At 35.4% G+C, this 19451-nt stretch overlaps 1 protein-coding gene across 3 annotated transcripts in view; it reads right to left on the reverse strand.

The window, feature by feature from the left end:
• LOC149840837 (uncharacterized) overlaps window positions 1-18841 on the reverse strand; it is a 33105-nt gene extending 14264 nt beyond the window's left edge. The window contains exon 1 of one of the 3 annotated variants that reach the window (XM_090003370.1): window positions 18718-18841. Coding sequence is in view for 1 of the 3 variants with exons in the window: in XM_090003369.1 (XP_089859495.1) it covers window positions 18718-18820 (103 nt within the window). In the remaining 2 variants the exon portion in view is untranslated. The remainder of the gene's footprint in view (window positions 1-18717) is intronic. The other 2 variants (XM_090003369.1, XM_090003371.1) reach the window with 2 other exon arrangements.
• Window positions 18842-19451: the final 610 nt, after the last annotated feature.

Here is a 19451-nt window from a genome sequence, read left to right on the forward strand (position 1 = left end):
GATTAATGATTCCCCTAAAAAGACACAAAAGCCAGTGGTTGAGTGTCTGTTATTGGGATCACCTCCCCAATCAGCATCAGTATATGCAATTAAATCAAGAGAAGAGGAGGAAGATAAGAAAAGTCCTCGTGAAAGAGAGGACTTGATGTATCTGATAATACGCATGACTGCTCCCATATGAACAGAAGTAGGAGCATGTTGAAATTGACTTGCTGTATGAACAGCATGTGCTATATCTGGTCTGGTAATGGATAGATAGGAAAGTGCCCCGACAAGCTGTCTGTAAGGAGTAGGGTCTGCAAGAAGTTCTCCATCATCAATCTTCATTTTAACATTAACAACTTCTGGAGTGTCAACTTTCTTATCATCAATAATACCAGACCTGAAAACAATATCAAAAGCAAATTTAGTCTGAGATAATAAATATCCTCTAGGAGAATAAGCAACTTCAATGCCTAAAAAATATCTCAACAAGCCCAAATCAGTCATTTCAAAATGAGATTTAAGAAGTGTTTTGATTGTTGCAACTCCCTGTTTATCGCTTCCGGTGATGATCATATCATCCACATAGAGAAGAAGCACAATGATCCCTGCATCAGAATTCTTAATAAACAAAGCAGTGTCAGTTAAACAGAATTGAAAACCAATATCAATCATAACACGACTAAACCTATCATACCAAGCTTTTGGTGCTTGTTTAAGTCCATAAAGAGCTTTTTCTAAGCGAAGGACTTTACCCTTAGGAATACTTAGACCAGGAGGGGGTTCCATATATACTTCTTCAACTAGCTTTCCATTTAAAAAAGCATTTTTGACATCCATTTGAAAAATAGACCATTTTTTGATAGAAGCTAAGGCAATTAAGGTTCGGACAGTAGTCATACGAGCCACCGGAGCAAAGGTTTCTTCATAATCAATCCCATATTCTTGGGCATAACCTTTGGCTACTAAACGGGCTTTATATCTTTCAAGAGTACCATCACTCTTGGTTTTAATTTTATAAACCCATCGACATCCTATAGTTTTCTTCCCTGGAGGAAGATCTTGAATATTCCATGTAGAAGCCTTTTCAAGTGCATCTAATTCAGCTTTCATGGCTTCTATCCATTTGATATCATTTTTTGCTTGAAAATATGTGGATGGTTCTTCATATGAGTGAATTAATGCAATAACTGCCCTATATGTGGGTGAGAAAGACTCGTATGATACAAACTTTTCTGGAGGCCTCGAGATTCGGGATGATTGTCTAGTTGGAATGTTAGAATATTTCTCAAGTGCACATGGAGTATTAGACTCTTGTCGCCTGGAATATTGAATACTAGTATCTCTATGAACTTCTTCATTTTCAACATTAAGATCAATAATTCTGTGATCATCATCAAAGTTACAATCAAGGTCATATTCATCAGATGTTGATGTTAGATCTAGCAAAAAGGAGTACTCAGTGACGTCTTTTAATTTTCTAAAATCAAAGAAGCTCTCCTTTTCAAGAAAGGAAACATTTCTAGACACATATAGTTTATTATTTTTGAAGTCAAAACATCTATAACCTTTCTGGTTTTCAGCATATCCTAAAAAGGCACAGGGAATCGCACGAGGGGAAAGTTTATCATTTTTGTCAGTAAATATGAAACATTTGCACCCAAATATTCTTAATCTAGAGTAGTCTGGAGAAATGTTCATAAGTTTTTCAATGGGAGTGATATTTTGTAACGAAGAAGATGGCATCCTATTAATGAGATAGGTGGCAGTTAAAGCAGCTTCTGCCCAAAAGTCTTTAGGGACTTGATTTGCTATTAATAAAGTTCTAGTGGTTTCTATAATATGGCGATGTTTTCGTTCTGCCAGTCCATTTTGTTGAGGTGTATAAGGACAAGATCTTTGATGTGTGATGCCATGCAATTTAAGATAATTTTGAAAATCTGTGGATAAAAACTCTCCCCCTGAATCTGTGCGAAAAATAGTAATATCATTTTGAAACTTGTTTTTAACCATATTATGAAAAGTTTGAAAGTATGAAAATACTTCAGACTTATGTTTGAGAAAGTACATCCACGTATGTCGGGAGAAATCATCGACAAAAATAACATAGTAAACAAATCCTCCTTTAGAAATTACTGGTGCAGGACCCCAAACATCCGAGTGTATTAATTCAAGTGGTCTTGAAGAGAAAAAGGTTCTGTTCTGAAATGGTAATTTTTTCATTTTGCCGAGAATACAATCTTTACAATCAAATGATTCAGAGTTACAAAATTTCCCTAGATTTGGAAAATGTTGGATTTTGGCTATATGTGGGTGACCAAGTCTCTTATGCCACAGTTCCAACTCTATTTTTTGAATATTATAACAAAAAGCTTTCTTCGGCATTTCCAAAAAATCCATGTAATAGAGCCCTCCTTCTCTATGGCCTTCCCCAATCAGCTTGCCTGACTGGCGATCCTGTACCCAACAACCATGAGAAGAAAAAGAAATATTACACCCATAATCAGAAATTTGAGATACAGATAAAAGATTTAAATTTAATTTGGGAACATGTCTAATTTCTGGAATAAAAAAATTTTTTGTTTTATAAATTTTTTCAAAATTTCCTATTCCTTCTATTTCAAGAGAAGTCCCATCAGCAGTAAAGACCTTTGACACACTTGTTTTATTTTTAACACATTTGGATAGACTTTGATTATTTGGGGTCATATGAAAAGATGCACCAGAGTCAAGAAGCCAAGAAATTTTACCTAAATCAGAAAAAGATGAGGCTGCTGCGCCGGTTGAAGCTTCAGATGAGGAAGAGGCACCTTTGATGAGAGGCTGAAGAATCTCCATTAGTTGGGCCAGGGAAACTGGTGCATCCTGATCTTTAGGCTCCGATCCAGCAATTGCAGCTCTTTTTTCTCTCAGTTCCTTAAGTTTGGGACATTGTGGCCTGTAGTGTCCCGGTTCATGACAGTGATGACAAATAACTTTCTTCTTATCATAGTCACCATTTTGTCGGTTAAAGTGAGGAGGCCTATATGATCGAACATGATTCCCTGGTCTAGACACGGCTAAAACAGAATCATCTTCAATTTTTAAAGAACCTTTCCGGAGACGATTTTCTTCCATTGTTAACTCTTCAATAGTTTCAACAATAGAAGGAATTTTTCCCCTGTGAAGTAGGGCCGATTTAGTGGTTTCAAATTCCGGCCTTAATCCAGTGATAAACTGGTAAAAATGTTCAGCATCGAGTTGTTTCTGACGAAGCTCGATGTCTTCGGCACAATGCCACTTTGGTTCTAAAAGGGAAAGTTCTTCCCAAAGTTCGGACAACCCATTGTAATATTCACGAATAGTTTTGTCTCCTTGTGTCATCATTCGAACTTTTTCTTGGAGGTTGCACACGTGTGCAATATCTTTAAGGGAATACATATTCTTAAGGTATTCCCATGCCTTATCGGCATGATCAAATTTGGCAAGACTTGAGCATTTTTTAATGTCAACGCTATTGATAAGCCATGACATTATCTTCGCATGAGATATTCTCCATTCTTTCCATTTCTTCTCGTATGAGGCAATAGCCTTGATTTTCTCTTCTTCCGATAGAGGGACCTCTTTATCTCCCTCCTTTTTAGTAAGAGATAGCTTAGGTTCCGAATCGGAACCATCCACAATCCCCCATAAGCCTTTTCCCCATATATGGTGCTTCATGATTGAAGCCCATGTTACATAGTTCGTATCGCTTAGTTTCATAGGCATGATGGTGACTTTATCATTGTCATCCATCGATTACAAGGAGAGAAAGAATAGGGATAGAAGAGAAACAAGAAGAAAAATGAGAAAGAAAGAAAAAAAAAAAAAAAAACAATACAACAAGATGTGAAATCTTCTCCAATGAAGTGATAAAACACTTCTCTTCAAGTGGCGAACACTTTTGCAAACGGGCACGGAAACCGAGGCAGCTTTTCCTCAAGATTTAGTACTTCCGCGGCTTTGATACCATGAAATGAAATGGGGATCTTCGAAACACGAGCTTTGATTAACAAGAGCAAGTGTCAAGAATGACACTAAAGCATAACCCTTAAAAAGGGTATAACTGGAAACAAAATAAAAATAAAAAATGTATTCTTTATTGATATGAAAAACCAATTGCTTAAGAAGCATTGGAGTAAAATACAAGAGGGGCTGCACCCCTTTATATACACAGCTGAAAGAGGACTCAATAGAGCTGTTGGGCACAGTCCAACAGCTCTATTTAGAGCTGTTGGAATGTGTCAGTCCAACAGCTCTATTAAGAGCTGTTGGACTGTGTCAGTCCAACAGCTCTATTGCTAGTCAAGTCTGGACAGGACTTGACTAGCAACAGTCATTCTAGTTCAAACTGAACTAGATGACATAAAAACAAAAAATAAAAATAAAGGAAAAAAAATACAGAAAAGAAAGAAATTAAAAATGTATTTATATATATATATAATAATATAATATTATTATATATACATATATGTACAGTTTTACATTTTAACACTTTTTAGGGGAATCATTGTTCTCGTGGAGGTGTAAAAAGCAGCAAAAGGTATCTCTCTCATCCACCGAAGCTGAATATAGAGTCGTGGCAACCACGACCATGGAAGTAGTTTGGCTCCGACGACTGCTTGCTGACATGAGAGCTGAAGCAACAAAGGCCTCACAAATGTGTTGTGACAACAAAAGTGCGATCTAAATTGCCAGTAACAGAACATTCCACGAACGCACCAAACACATCGAAATGGATTGTCACTACGTTAGAGAGGAATATCTACACGGGATAATTGATCTGCCATATGTCACTTCAGAATATCAGTTAGCAGACTTCTTTACAAAGCATCTCGTTGCTCCCCGATTTCACTTTCTCTTAGACAAACTTTCGCTCATTGTACCGTAAGTTTGAGGGGGAGTGTTAAAATGTAAAATTGTACATATATATATATAATATTATATTATTATATATATATATATAAATACAATTTTCATTTCTTTCTTTTCTGTAATTTTTTTCCTTTATTTTTATTTTTTGTCTTTATGTCATCTAGTTCAGTTTGAACTAGAATGACGGTTGCTAGTCAAGTCCTGTCCAGACTTGACTAGCAATAGAGTTGTTGGACTGACACAGTCCAACAACTCTTAATAGAGTTGTTGGACAGACACATTCCAACAACTCTAAATAGAGTTGTTGGACTATGTCAAACAACTCTATTGAGTCCTCTTTCAGCTGTGTATATAAAGGGGTGCAACCCCTCTTGTATTTCATTTCAATGCTTCTTAAGCAATTGGTTTTTCATATCAATAAAGAATACATTTTTATTTTTATTTTGTTTCCAGTTATACCCTTTTTAAGGGTTATGCTTTAGTGTCATTCTTAACACTTGCCCTTATGAATCTAAGCTCGTGTTTCGAAGATCCCCATTTTATTTCAAACAGAAGTGGGAGCATGCTGAAATTGACTAGGTGTGTGTACAACGTGTTTTATGTCAAGACTAGTAATTGAAAGATAAGAGAGTGTTTCAATAAGCTATCGATAAGGAGTAGGATCTTCAAGAAGTTCTCCATCATCAATTCGCATCTTGGTGTTGGCAATCTCAAGGGTATCAACTCTCTTATCATCTATAGTGTCATACCTGGAGACAATGTCAAAAGCAAATTTAGACCGAGATAATAAACATCCTCTAGGAGAGTAAGCAACTTCAATTCCTAAGAAATATTTTAAGAAGCCTAAATCAGTCATTTCAAAATATTTTTTGAGAAGTTTTTTAATATTTTCAACTCCCTGTTTATCTCCTCCTGTGATGATCATGTCGTCCACATAGAGAAGAAGAAGAATAATACCTGCATTAGAAATCTTAACAAATAGTGCAGTGTTAATCAAACAAGTTTTAAATCCAATATCAAGCATAACTCACTGAACCAGTTATATCAAGCCTTTGGTGCTTCTTTAAGTCCATAAAGAGCATTTTTCAAATGAAGAGCTTTACCCTTATGAACACTTATACCTGGTGGTGCCTCCATATAAACTTATTCAACTAGGTTTCCATTAAGAAAAGCATTTTTAACATTCATTTGAAATATAAGTCATTTTCGAAAAGAGACTAATGCTACTAGAGTTCTAACAATGGTCATTCTAGCGACTGAAGCAAAGGTTTTCTCGTAATCTATGTCATATTCTTGAAAATATTCCTTAGCAACTAATCTGGCTTTATATATTTTAAGAGTTCTATCAATCTTTGTTTTAATATTGTATATCCACCTGCAACCTATAGGCTTCTTTCCTTTTGGAACATGTTTAATGGTCCAAGTAATAGCCTTTTCTAAAGCTTCTAACTCTATTCTCGTGACCTCTACCCATTCAGAACGTTCTTTAGCTTGAGTATAGGTTGAAGGTTCCACATATGAATAAATTAATGCAATAAATGCCTTGTATTTTGGAGAAAAAGAATCATAAGACAAACTTTTCAGGTGGTTTAAAAATCTTATATGACCTTCTAGTATGAACTTCAAGTTGTTCAGCATATTTTTCCAGTGCACATGGTCGGTTAAAGTCCCTACGCCTAGAATATTGTAACTAGTTTTTGTTCTTACGAGGTTGCTCTTCGGTAACTATATCATCATGACCATTATCAAAACCACTATCCAGGTCACATTTATAATCACATTTTTCAAGACTTGAACTTAAATCAAATAAAAAAGAATACACATCTACTTTCTTTGCCTTTTCAAAGTCAAAGAAGCTTTCTTTTTCTAAAAAGGTCACATTACGTGAAATATAATTTTTTATTTTTAGGATCAAAGCACCTGTTGCCTTTTTGGTTATCTGCATAACCCAAGAAGACACAAGGAATAGCACGAGGGGAGAGTTTATCATTTTTGTTAGTAAAAACAAAACATTTGCACAAAAAAATTCTTAGTTTAGCATAATCAGGAGATACTTTAAAGAGTTTTTCAATTGGTGTTATATTTTGTAAGAAGAAGAAGGCATTCTATTGATGAGATACATAGCAGTTAGGGTTGCTTCAGCCCAAAATTCTTTTGACACTTGATTTGCCATTAGTAGAGTTCTGGTTGTTTCTATAATATGTCTGTGTTTTCGTTCAGCCAAACCATTTTGTTGTGGTGTATGAGGGCAAGATCTTTGATGTGTGATACCATGCAAATTTAAATAATCTTTAAATTTCTTTGATAAAAATTTTTCCCTTAAATCTATGCTGAAAATAGAAATATCATTTTCAAACTTATTTTTGACCAAAGTTGTGAAATATTTAAAAATGTGAGAAGACCTCATATTTATATTTGATAAAGTAGATCCAAGTATACCTAGAAAAATCATCAACAAAAATCGCATAGTATGCATATTCACCCTTTGATATAACTGGTGATGGCCTCAAAGTATCTAAATGTATTAGCTCAAACGGTCTAGAAGAAAAGAAAGTTCTCTTATGAAATGGTAATCTCTTTATTTTACCAAGAATACAGTCTTGACACGTAAAAATTTTAAAGTTACAAAATTTTTTCAAATTTAAAAAGTGTTGAATTTTGGATACATTAGGATGACCAAGTCGTTTATGCCATATATCCAACTCTAATTTTTTAACATTATAACAAAAGGTATCCTTGGGTATTTCTAAAAAATCCATGTAATAAAGACCTTCTTCTCTATAGCCTTCCCCAATCAGGTTCCCTGACTGGCAATCCTGTACCCAACATTTATCAAAAGAGGAGAGATTATATCCATGGTCAAATATTTGTGAAACTGATAAGAGATTTAAATTTAACTTAGGATATCCAACTTTTGGAATGGTAATTTTTTGGGAGTTTTGTAAAATCTTTTCAAAATTTCCTGTTCTTTCTATTTCAAGAAAGGTACTATTGGCTGTAAAAACATTTGACATGCTTGAGTTGGTATGATATTCAGATAAAATTTTACTATTAGGGGTCATATGAAAGGAAACATTAGAATAAAAAAGCCAAGGAGTTTTACCAGAATCGGAGAAGGATGAAACTGCGACTCCAATTGAGGCTTCATTTGAAGAAGATACCCCTTTGAGAAGTGGTTGAAGAATCTTCATAAGTTGTGACATCGATACGGGTGCGTCATTAGTTTCTTGTGAAGAGTCAACTGAAGCCACATTCTTTTCCTCCCTTCTTCTAAACTTTGGGCATTGAGGTTTAGTGTGCCCAGGTTCATGACAATTATAGCAAATAATTTTTTTCTTGTCATAATCATTGCCTTGTTTCCAATAAGGCTTGTTATCATGCTCATTTCCTTGTTTCCAATGAGGTGGTTTGTAGGGGTGCATGTAGTTTCCCGGTCTAGAGACGGTCAAGTCGTCTTCATTTTTCAAAGAGTGCCCTTTTACCCTATTCTCTTCCATACTCAATTCTTCAATAGTGTCAACAATAGAGAGTACTTTTCCTCTATGAAAAAAAGCCGATTTGGTGCTTTCAAACTCTGGTCTCAAGCCATTTATAAATTGATAGAAATGTTTCGCATCAAGTTGCTTTTGTCGGAGCTCTATATCTTTCACCCAATGCCACTTAGGACTCAAGAATAGATAATTCTTCCCAAAGTTCGAACAATTCATTGTAGTATTCCCTAATACTTTTGTCTTTTGTAGTCATTGTCTGAACTTTATTTTGAAGATTGCACACATGAGTAATATCCTTAAGAGAATACATATTCTTGAGGTATTCCCAAGCTCTATTGGCATGCTCAAATTTTACGAGACTAGAGCATTTTTTAATATCCATGCTATTGATTAACCAAGACATGATCCTGGCATTCCCCATTCTCCACTATTTCCACTTTTTCTCATAAGTGGCTAGTGCCTTAGTCTTCTCACCATCCGCAAGAGGCACCTCTTTTTCGTTCTCTACCTTTGTGAGGACTAGTTTAGGCTCCGGATCGAAACCATCAATTAATCCCCATAATCCTTTTCCCCACATATGGTGCTTCATTATTGAAGACCACATTACAAAATTAGTATCATTGAGTTTCATGGGTACAATGGTGTCTTGTCATTCATCCTTACAAAGTAGAGAGAAAGAGAAAAAAAGAAAAAAGATAATAGATGAGAAAGGAGAGAGTAGTAGTACGAGCACACCACCACGAATACACAAGCACTTGAATCACCAAGAAATTCTTTCTTTCTCCTACGAGCACGAAAAACGAGGCAATATGCAATCCTCAAGAGTTGATAGCAAACTTTGCTTTGATACCATGTAAAGAAATGGAAGCCACCAACAAGATCCACCACAATGCTAAAATGAATACACCAAAAGCCACAAATGGGCTCTCACAAAACACACCAAAAGCCACAAATAGGTTCTCACAAAACCCATACAAGGGGCAAAAACAAGAAGCTAAAATAAATAATATTTTATTGATAACCTTTATGCAAGAAGCATACAAATGGGAGGGGGGTGTCACTCCTATATATACACAAGCAAGAGGAGCTTCCAAAGAGACGTTAAAAGAGGCCCAACAGCTCTAAATAGAGTCGTTGGACCTCCCCAATGTCTCTTTCAGTTGACTAGTCAACAAATGTTGACTAGTTCAATTTAAACAAAAAATAGAAAAATAAAGAAGAAGAAAAATATATATTTATATAAATAAAAACACATTATATATATGTGCAATTTTGAACAAAGGGAACCAAAAAAATCGCAAATATGCTACTTAAATATTTGCGAAATTTTTATTATATGAGATTTTTCTTAATAGTTGTGATTTTTTTGAATCATATATATACTCATTTTTGTTCAAGGGTTTCTTCTTCTCGTTTGTGTCTGTAAAGAACTTCGTAGAACCCTTGCGGCGATTCCTGCATTCCGATGAGGTTGCGGTATCATCCTTGTGATGGACTTCCCCATCTATAAGTTTGAAAGGTGAGTTCCATATAATATATACGTGGGTATCCCATGTGTATTTTTGCTTAATATAGCAGCCTATAATCAAGAGTGTGAACGGATCCAGCACGCAATCATTGAATATCCTCATGCGTATTAGTGTTTGGTTGTTGCTATGGATGCTTTTTGTATGTTTCTTTGTGTTGTCATCGACGTCTCCAACTATTGGATTTAACGTTTAGGGTTTACTATATTTACGGTTTTTGGTATAGAAATTTACATATTGTTATAGATGATTTATGATTGTTTGTTTGCCCTTTAGTTAATATTTGTTGTTCTTGTGTTCGTATAATGGGGCTAGAGTTCATTGTACACAAGTATTGAAAAGGCTAAAGTACTCTATCGCGGTTGTTATAGGTAGTCAATGATGGCGTCTGAAAGGGCTAAAGTACACTACCGTAGGTCTGATTACACTAATTGAAAATCTTTACTAGTCTCCAAAAATATTGCCTTTAAGGAATTTGCAGCTTTGATCTCTCGTAAAACCGAATATGCAGCAGACTTATTGAGCCTCTAGTATAGTTATTATCCAAACAACCAAGAAATATAGATAAATGTTAATCAGTAGTTGATGTTTACTTTGAAGTATCCAAAGTTAATAAAGTAGTTAAACAAGGAGTAGTTGATCAATGAAATGATTGAATCCCGGAGAGAATGTGCATGTATTTCAGGCACCATCTATCGAACTAGGTCCTTTGCCAATTATCCAACTGTCCCAAACAGTGAACAATATTGATGTTGTACATGATCGACGGATCACTGCAAAGGATATGAAACCACGTGTGCCAAACAATGGGAAAAGAAGTGCCAATGATCTTCATCGCAATAATTTGAATGAGGCATACGACAATTCTAGGTACAAGTTGTAATTTTGATTAATTTATGGTTGAGATGTAGGTGTAATAATGAATGTGATATTTTGATGGTTAATCTTAAATGTTGGAAATGCAGGAATGATACATGCATAGAAGCAAATGAAGCGATAGATACAATGAATTTTGATTTAATTGGTGCAACCGAACAGTCAATTAATGATAGCATCGATCGTGTTGACAATGCAGAATCGGATGATATCGATGATGATGAGTATATCATATCAATAGGAGACGACAAAGACATTGATGGCATTAGACAAATAAGGGCGGGTGAAAGCGATGAACCAATGGCATTGAAGAATGTGAATCATTGGTTCTCGTTCAATGGGTTCTTATACAATGAAGAGCAATTGAAAATCATTGAAACGGAGACATCTAATTTATATGAGCAATTGTGTAATAAAAGGCTTAATGATCATGAACAATTCCAATGGCTATCAACACATTCAAACGATCGATAAATTGCATATGACGGTTGATTGCCCCCAAAAGATCTATTGCACAAAGGTACGCGATAGAGGTTTCTTTCAAGTGAAGAGGTATGATAGCGAGCATACATGTGGTGGATCACTAGGCAACCCTGTAGTAAAGAAAGTGTTTTCAAAGTAGATTTCAAGTGTTATTCACAAACGCATGCACAATAACCCAAAGATAACTCCAAGAGAAATCATGAATGACATCAGTCGTGATGAAGGTGTGGAGGTTACTTACAAACAAGCATGGCGTGAACGGGAACACACTAAGGCTATATTATATGGTTTATTCGAACAGTCCTTTAATATGCTTCTCGCCTATTTGGATCATCCGATGAATGCTAACCAAGGATCGTTAGGGTAAATATTAAGATCGATCGGAAAGATCGATTTAAGTATATGTTCTTATCCTTTCGGCTAAACATCGATGGGTTTTTAAAAGAATGTCCTTCAGTTCTTATGGTAGATGGCACATTTCTAAAAAGAATATACGTGGGTATATTGTTGTCGGCCTATAGTATTGATCCTTGTAGTGAGATGTTTTCGGTAGCATTTGCAGTTGTTGGTAACGAGTTCAAAGATTCATGGGCATGGTTTTTAAAGGTATTAAAACATGAAATCATACATTTCAATGAGTTTAGAGAGAGAGAAGTATTGACAGTTATTTCTGACAAGCATTCAAGTTTAAAGTATGTTGTCCCCCACACATGGCGTACATGTCATGTTGGATTTTACATGAAGCATTTGATGGAGAACTTTTCGAAGAAATTTGATTCACCACTCAGTGCACTTTTGTGGAGTGCAGCTCGAGCAGCCACAAAACAACAATGCAATTATTTTCTTGACAAAGCACAGACGCATACAATTATACTGCCACTGACGTGGATCCGAAACATTGAGCTAACTGTCACTTTCCAGTGAAAAGATATGGATGGTTGCTTAATATCTAATATAGCAGAGAGCTTCAATTCATGGATTCTCTCCATACGTGACAAACTCCTAATTCCACTAATTGAAAGCTTTGTCTCAAGCTGATGAAACTATTTGAGAAAAAAAAGATTGCGGGGCAGCATATGACAAGTGTTGTGGTAACGAAGGTAAAAGAAAAGCTAGAGGAACTAAAGAAAAATATACAATAAATATGTGTCCAAGTAGTGCATTGCCTCTAACAACGGTACGAAGCTCGCAACCGATCTCACGGTTATAGTGTTGATCTTCAGAGGCGATTGTGTTGTTGTGAATAGTGGTAGGTTAGCGGGATTCCTTGCGAACATGAGATCACACACATTTTGTATGTGGATAACCTATTAGAGGATTACTGCGACAAGTTCTTCACAGTTGAATCGTATCGAGCTACATATAATAAATATTAGTTCTTCTCGATGGCGAATAATGTCTCACACATCGCTCCACCTACTCTTATAGTTGTTTATCCACCAAAAGTGGTTCGCAAAGCAAGGCAACCTAAGGTTAATAGATGGAGAACAGAACACAGGGATGTTATGTCATACAAGTGTAGTGTATGTGGTGAGGTTGGTCACAATAGGCGACACCACGAATAACAGTATGTATTTATATCCAGTGTTTAATGAATTGCTTCTATGTGTATATCCAGTGTTTTTTAATTAATTGCTTATTTGTGTGTTTATCGAGTGTTGTTTAATGAATTGCCTCTTTGTATATATATCAAGTGTTTTTTAATGAATTGATTCTTTATATATATATTTAGGTAGTTCGAGATGTATGACCGTACACATTCTTACAAAAAAAAGGGATTCAAAGGGCCCTGAGTTTCTAAGAGCAAGGAACAACCGGTCATACATGGGCTATAAGTAATATCCTGAATCATGTATGTATATTTTATATTAATCGTAAACAATTTATTTTGTTGTTAAGAACAGGTTAAAGGAAAAGCTATAGAACAGAACACCCCAAAGCCGAAAGAGGGCAAAGAAACTCTCTTGGCAAGTGACGTAAATGTTAGTTTTGCACGTTAATTTGTTTGTTTTTTTATTACGTTTGTACGTAATTTTGTTTGTTCTTTTGTTACCACATGGTATTTACTATATAGCTTCTAGCAAGATTCGTAAAAAGACTCTAAGTGGTTCACAACGAGGACAGAGAAAGAGACAAGTTGTTGAAGACCCTTTACCTTACCTTGTATTTCTTTGAGTTATAAAAACGATATTTATACTGTTTTACTATTGATTAATAAAAATTAACTGGTAAACCTTGTTTGTTCACAACAAATGATCGCAATTAAAGGACAGCGAGGTGGGGCAGCTGACTGCATGGAGAGAAACAACTTGTTGTATCATTTCCTTGATGCTGAGAAGGTATGTTTTTACACAACTTTGCATTCAAATAAATTTCTACGTGCACAATTTGGTTACAATAGATTTATGTTGCAACTCTTTATTCATTTCAACTGGGGCAACGAGCATTGGGTTCTTTGGAAAACGGACATGAAGGAAAAAGGACTTCAGGCTGTATAATTCTACATCGAACACATATTTAGCTGATAAAAACCTCAAACAAACAGTACGATAACATAACTTACTCAATAATGTACTTGCTTTTTTGTGTACGTTTGTTATCTCCTTTTTTATGTATGTTCGTTATCACCTTTTCATGCATATGTGTTGCAGGTTCATTTTTTTTAGCACAATTTGGGTTCGACTGTTACAAAGATTGGACGGTGAAAAGGATGGAGACTATTCCTCAACAAGAGAATGAGTAATTACTTTGCATTTATTTATTAACTTATTTTATATATGTACATATTTTTCACTTGGTATTTTCTTATTTTACAGGTATGACTATCTAAGTTTGTCATACAGTATAAGCAGTACTTGGGCAAAAATTGGAGATTGAACTTCACGCAAGTATGTGTTTATATGTCAGTTGTTCACTAGTTTGAGATGTTCATTGTAGTTAGTTGTTTGTTAATAAAGGGTTATTTTCAGCAAAATATCACATATATAAAGAATCGTATGATCAAGTTCTACAAGCACATGAAAAAACAGCTTTCAAGGGTGCGAAAGACAATGAAAATGCGGAGACATCGGTTAGAGAGGTGCAGGAAGAGTCTGTCCAACTAGCTGAGTTGTGGACAATTATATACCTTTGTAATAGATCAAGTTAAACTTACATTTGTAATTGGATGGATCAAGTTAAACTTTGTAATTGAATAGATCAAGTTAAACTTTGACTATAACTTTGTAATGAAGCCCATGTATTGAATGTAACTTTATAATTGTTAAACTTCAAGTAATCTGATTTCGTGCAAACCAATTGTATTTAGTTCTATATTAATCATATTGACTTGTCTATACACGAAGAAACAATTTTGCAAAAATGTACGATTTTTGCCGATCAGCAGGATTTTTGCAAATATATTACACAAGATTTCATAACGCATATGCGAATAAGTATAATATACGCAAATGAGTTGGAAATAGTAGTCAAAATTAGTTGTCGGAAGGAAAGCAAGTTGGGGACCATTGGTTAGGGAGAAAAGACAAAAAAAAAACCTAGATTAAGCAAAAATAAGCAGGTTGGGGACCACAGCAAGTTTATAAATGATTCGAGAAATTCACAAAAAATAAGAAATATTGCATATTTTTCATAATTTTGCAAATATTTAATTACGATATTTATGATATATAAAGATTCGCAAATAACTTCATGCGAGAACATGCAATATATGTGAAAAAGTAAGCTATTTGGGAAATTAGTGGGTTTATATATGATTTGAGAAATTCACAAAAAATAAGAAATATCGCATATTTGTCATTTTTTCACAAATATTTAAGTATGATATTTGTGATATCTGGAGTTTCACACATAAGTTTATGCAATTTCGGGAAGTATATGCAAAAAAGTAGGATATTTGCAAATATATTTATATGAAATATTGGTGTATATGCGAAAGAGTAAGATATTTGTGATTTCGGTGGTTTCAATTTCACCAAAATTTCGCAAATAAATTTATGTCAGTTTGTGAGTTTCAGCACAAAAAAAAATTGTGATTCTGGATTTAAGTGGGTGTTGGACATAGCCATTGGGTGGTATGATTTTATCGCAAAAAGACCTAAATTCGCAGTTGCAAAGGGTAAAAGGGTCCTAACGATGTCAGATATTTGCGATTTTGGAAATCGGGAGAATATCGAAAATTGCAGGATTTTTAGAGAATCGGGTCAAATTACCCTTACAGTACATTCATTTTCCAAAAATATTTGCAGCCCAAAGGCTTTTAGCACATTGTCTCTTTTCCATGTTAATCATAGTAGCAACATTCTAGGCTTCAACTATGAAGATTTCAAGTCATCCCAATTTTTCTGTTTACCTTTTCCACAGTCTTCCCAAGCAGCCTTTGGCTGCTGCATTGTGATACTGATATTCATCTTGTGCCTTCTAACAGCAAAACACCCCATTCCATGCATATATGAAATTCTCATGCCTTCTAAAGGCAGAACACAGCAGTACTATCACTGTATATATGAAATTCTCACCCCACCTTTTTTATTAAACCAATAAAAAGAGAATAGTAACAAATGAAGATATACAAGAAGATGAGAGGTTGCAACAAAGTAACCATATTATGGAAAAATTAAATATAACAGCAATTTTCTAGGTCAAAGTGTTAAAGTTGTACACACACACACACACACACACACACACACACACACACACACACACACACACATATATATATATATATATATATATATATATTCAAATACATATATATTTATTTTACTCACATTGTACATATATACATATATATAATAGTATTTACAGTATATAGGAAATATCCATCAGGGGTATTTTAGTCTTTTCACTGTATTGTAATAGGCTGTGCCCATTAGTGGCACAATAGTCTTTTATATTTTTTATTTTATTTTTTGTAACTTAGTAAATAGGATTAGAGTTGAGTGCCTTTTGTAAAAGGTCAATAGAGTTGTTGGAACCTCCCCAACGGCTCTATTTTTAGCCGTTGGGGAGAGTCCCAATGGCTCTATGCTTTGGCTTTGTGTATATATAGGGGTGTTTCCTCTCTTGTAAATCTATGTTTGTCTTAAGCAATTGTTTTTAATAACATTTATATTTTTTACCTTTTGTCTCTTGCTCATTATTGGCTTTGTGCTTATGGCCTTGTATTTGACCCATAAGTGGTCCTTGTTTATGCACACTTTTGTGTGTTTTTAAAGCCCATAAGAGGCATCCTATTACTCTTTTTTACCTCTTTCTTTGTTTTTTCTAGGAAAGAAGTGGATTTCACCTTAGTGGTTTGACTCTTTTTTTATTCATCATTGGGATCGATGAACTAAACCAGATAGTTTCATGCATTACACAAAGTCTAACAACATTCATAACACATCAAACAATAAGTTCATGGCCATCAAGAACTCTCCTCAAACAGACCCATGATGAGCTGAGGGGATAAGAAATGAGAACTAAATTCAGAAAATAATCAAATTGAATAAGAGATGGAGGCTTGCCACAAGAGTTAATTCACCTGCCAAAGAATCAAGCAAAGCTGGTCCCCACCCTAGCCACTACACCTTTCAGGAGGAGGCTATAGTAGTTTGTCTAGGGTTGGCTGATCAGAAGTGCTAAGACAAAGGCCCACATGTACTTTGATATGTAGATGAGATAAGTCAAAGCAAGATGCCAAAAGAGCAACCTAAAGATGAAGCAATACAGTCTCCCTCAATGACAAGCATCAGAACTGAATGAAGAGATTCAAGTTGTAAATCACTTCTTTCTCAAATCCAGGGAGGACAGCGCTCTCTTGTTTGTTACTATAACCTGACCTTCATAAAAATTACCTGAATTATTATTGAATAGCTAAAGAAATTATCTGAAACCATGATCATGTCAGACAAACCTTTTGGTGTCAGGTTAAGTCCTTGACCCTGATTTAATCTATTATAAACTGGAGGCATTATTAAAGAACGTGTGCAGTAAGCCCTCACCTTATAGCAAAATATGCTGATATATTAACAAGCCTCATAGTGAGATTAAATGAACAAGTTGGAAAGAGGCAGTGCATACAAGGACCACACAGATACTTAGTTTTTGAATCCTTACAGGAAACAATATCATGTAGTTATTCTAGATCTTGTGCACACGTATTCAATATGTTTCATAATAACTTCTATGGGCATATAAATTTACTATATGTGTCTGTACGTGCATTTATGTATATAGAACTTCATGAGCACAAAGACACACTGGCCTTATATATGAAGGTTGCATTTTTTGGCAATTCCTATGATTGACCGTGCAACAATGTTCTTCTATAGAAGCATAACATGACCGTAAAATGTGTACTTTTGCTTACTGAAAGACTCCACAATCACATCACTAGCGTCAAGGCAAACGGTAATCCAACAGCAGGAACAATGACTGCTAAACCAAACAAAAATGTCCCGGTAGCAAGTTGGTATGTAAGGCTGTGGATACACATCGTGCTTCACAACCGCATAATTGTCAAGCTGTAAGATCTACCATTATTCACTAAGATAACACGAGAAGTCCAAGATGAGTATGATAAGGATCACTACAAGAAGGGACTCAGAAAGCCAGAACAAAAAGATGCTTCCCAGATGGACTTACACATGCAAAATGAATTTTAATCTCAGTTAAGTTCCTTTTTAAGTTAATGAGATCTGTAAGAGTTTAGACCGTGCATCGAGTCATCAAACACGGTTAATGACTCCCCTCTGACTGTACACCTGAAAGGCCACGCTCCATGACCTTCATAGTTATATAGTTTCCTAATTAACAAAGGCAAAGGAGATCAAATCCCAGTTGCTCTAGCAGGATAAGCCCCTAAAAAGCTCGTTCGTTATCCAAGTACTACCCAAACCTAGTGACCATTTACTAACCAACACTAGATTTAACATCACATACATGATTCATGAAGAGATGAAAAAACAGGTGTCGCATACCAACCAAACTACACCAAGAGTGGGAAAAACTCCCTCACCCCTCTGCTCAAAAACACAAAAAGTACTTCACTTTATGCTAAAACCCCATTAAACCCATGTCAGAAATTCAGCCAGAAAAGGAAGAAAAAAAAAACAAAAGCCAGACTTTTGGCTTGACGGGCTTCTTCATATTGTCCCCAAATATTAACAAAACCAAAAACACCATGATCCCAAAAGACACAGAGTCAAAGAAAAAAATCATGCTAACAGCAGAAAACCAAGTCCACCATAAAATCCACAGAGTCAACACCCCAAAAAACCGAGAAACAACAATCACCCATCAAATTTCACACAGTGGTCTCCCCCAAAATCACCTAAACACGGCAGAATGCGCAAGATGGTGTTTTGGGCATCAAACAAAACCGAGAAAAAACCGCCACCAACAAAAAAAAAGGAACGTGGTTCTGAAGGGGGAAAACAAAAAGAAAGATCGGTGAGAAGAGAGAGAAAGAGTAAGAACCGAACCGTAGATAGAGAGCGAATCCTCCTTGGACATCCTGGAATTGGGACGTTTGAGGGTCGAGTCGGAAGGGGCCGGCCTCCTCGCCCCCAGACCCTGCATCTCCATTAACGAATCGCCTCCACAGCTTCTCGAGAAACCCTTCAAACCGATATATCGGAGACCTCACAAGTCAACTCACCGATCTATCCGATTTTTTCTTTTTTTCCCTTTTCTTAATAATTTTTTTATTAAACATATCGGAGAATTTTTTTTTTCAATCCTGACCGTTGATCAAGATAGCGTTCTTGATCAATACCTCATTGTCAAAAGAAATAATACTTATATTTATATTATGGTTTCGGGAATCAGGAGTCCAACCCCACCCGGGACCATTTGTGACTGAGACCGGTTAGGGACGAGGTCTTGTTTTGGTACTTTTGCCCAACGCTGGTTTATGTTTGTTCTGAATTTTGGGTTTGCAGTACACATTTTGGTACATTTGTCATTATGATCATATGTTTGATGTTATAGATTTTCATTTTTGTGGATGAAGTCCTTTGACCTGACCTAACCCCACTTCCTCAAACTGGGCTTGGTGACCATGAAAGATATTATGAGTTTACGATGGATATGCTTTTATGGTCGTACTACTCCACTAACGTACAATTTGATTCACAGACCTCTAAATTCAAAATCTAACCATTAGATCATGTTCAGCATATATTATTTATTATTTTCATATTTTAAAGTTGACTGA

This window comes from Nuphar pumila, chromosome 4, assembly GCF_984573655.1.
Source record: "Nuphar pumila chromosome 4, dmNupPumi1.hap1.1, whole genome shotgun sequence".
NCBI lineage: Eukaryota > Viridiplantae > Streptophyta > Magnoliopsida > Nymphaeales > Nymphaeaceae > Nuphar > Nuphar pumila.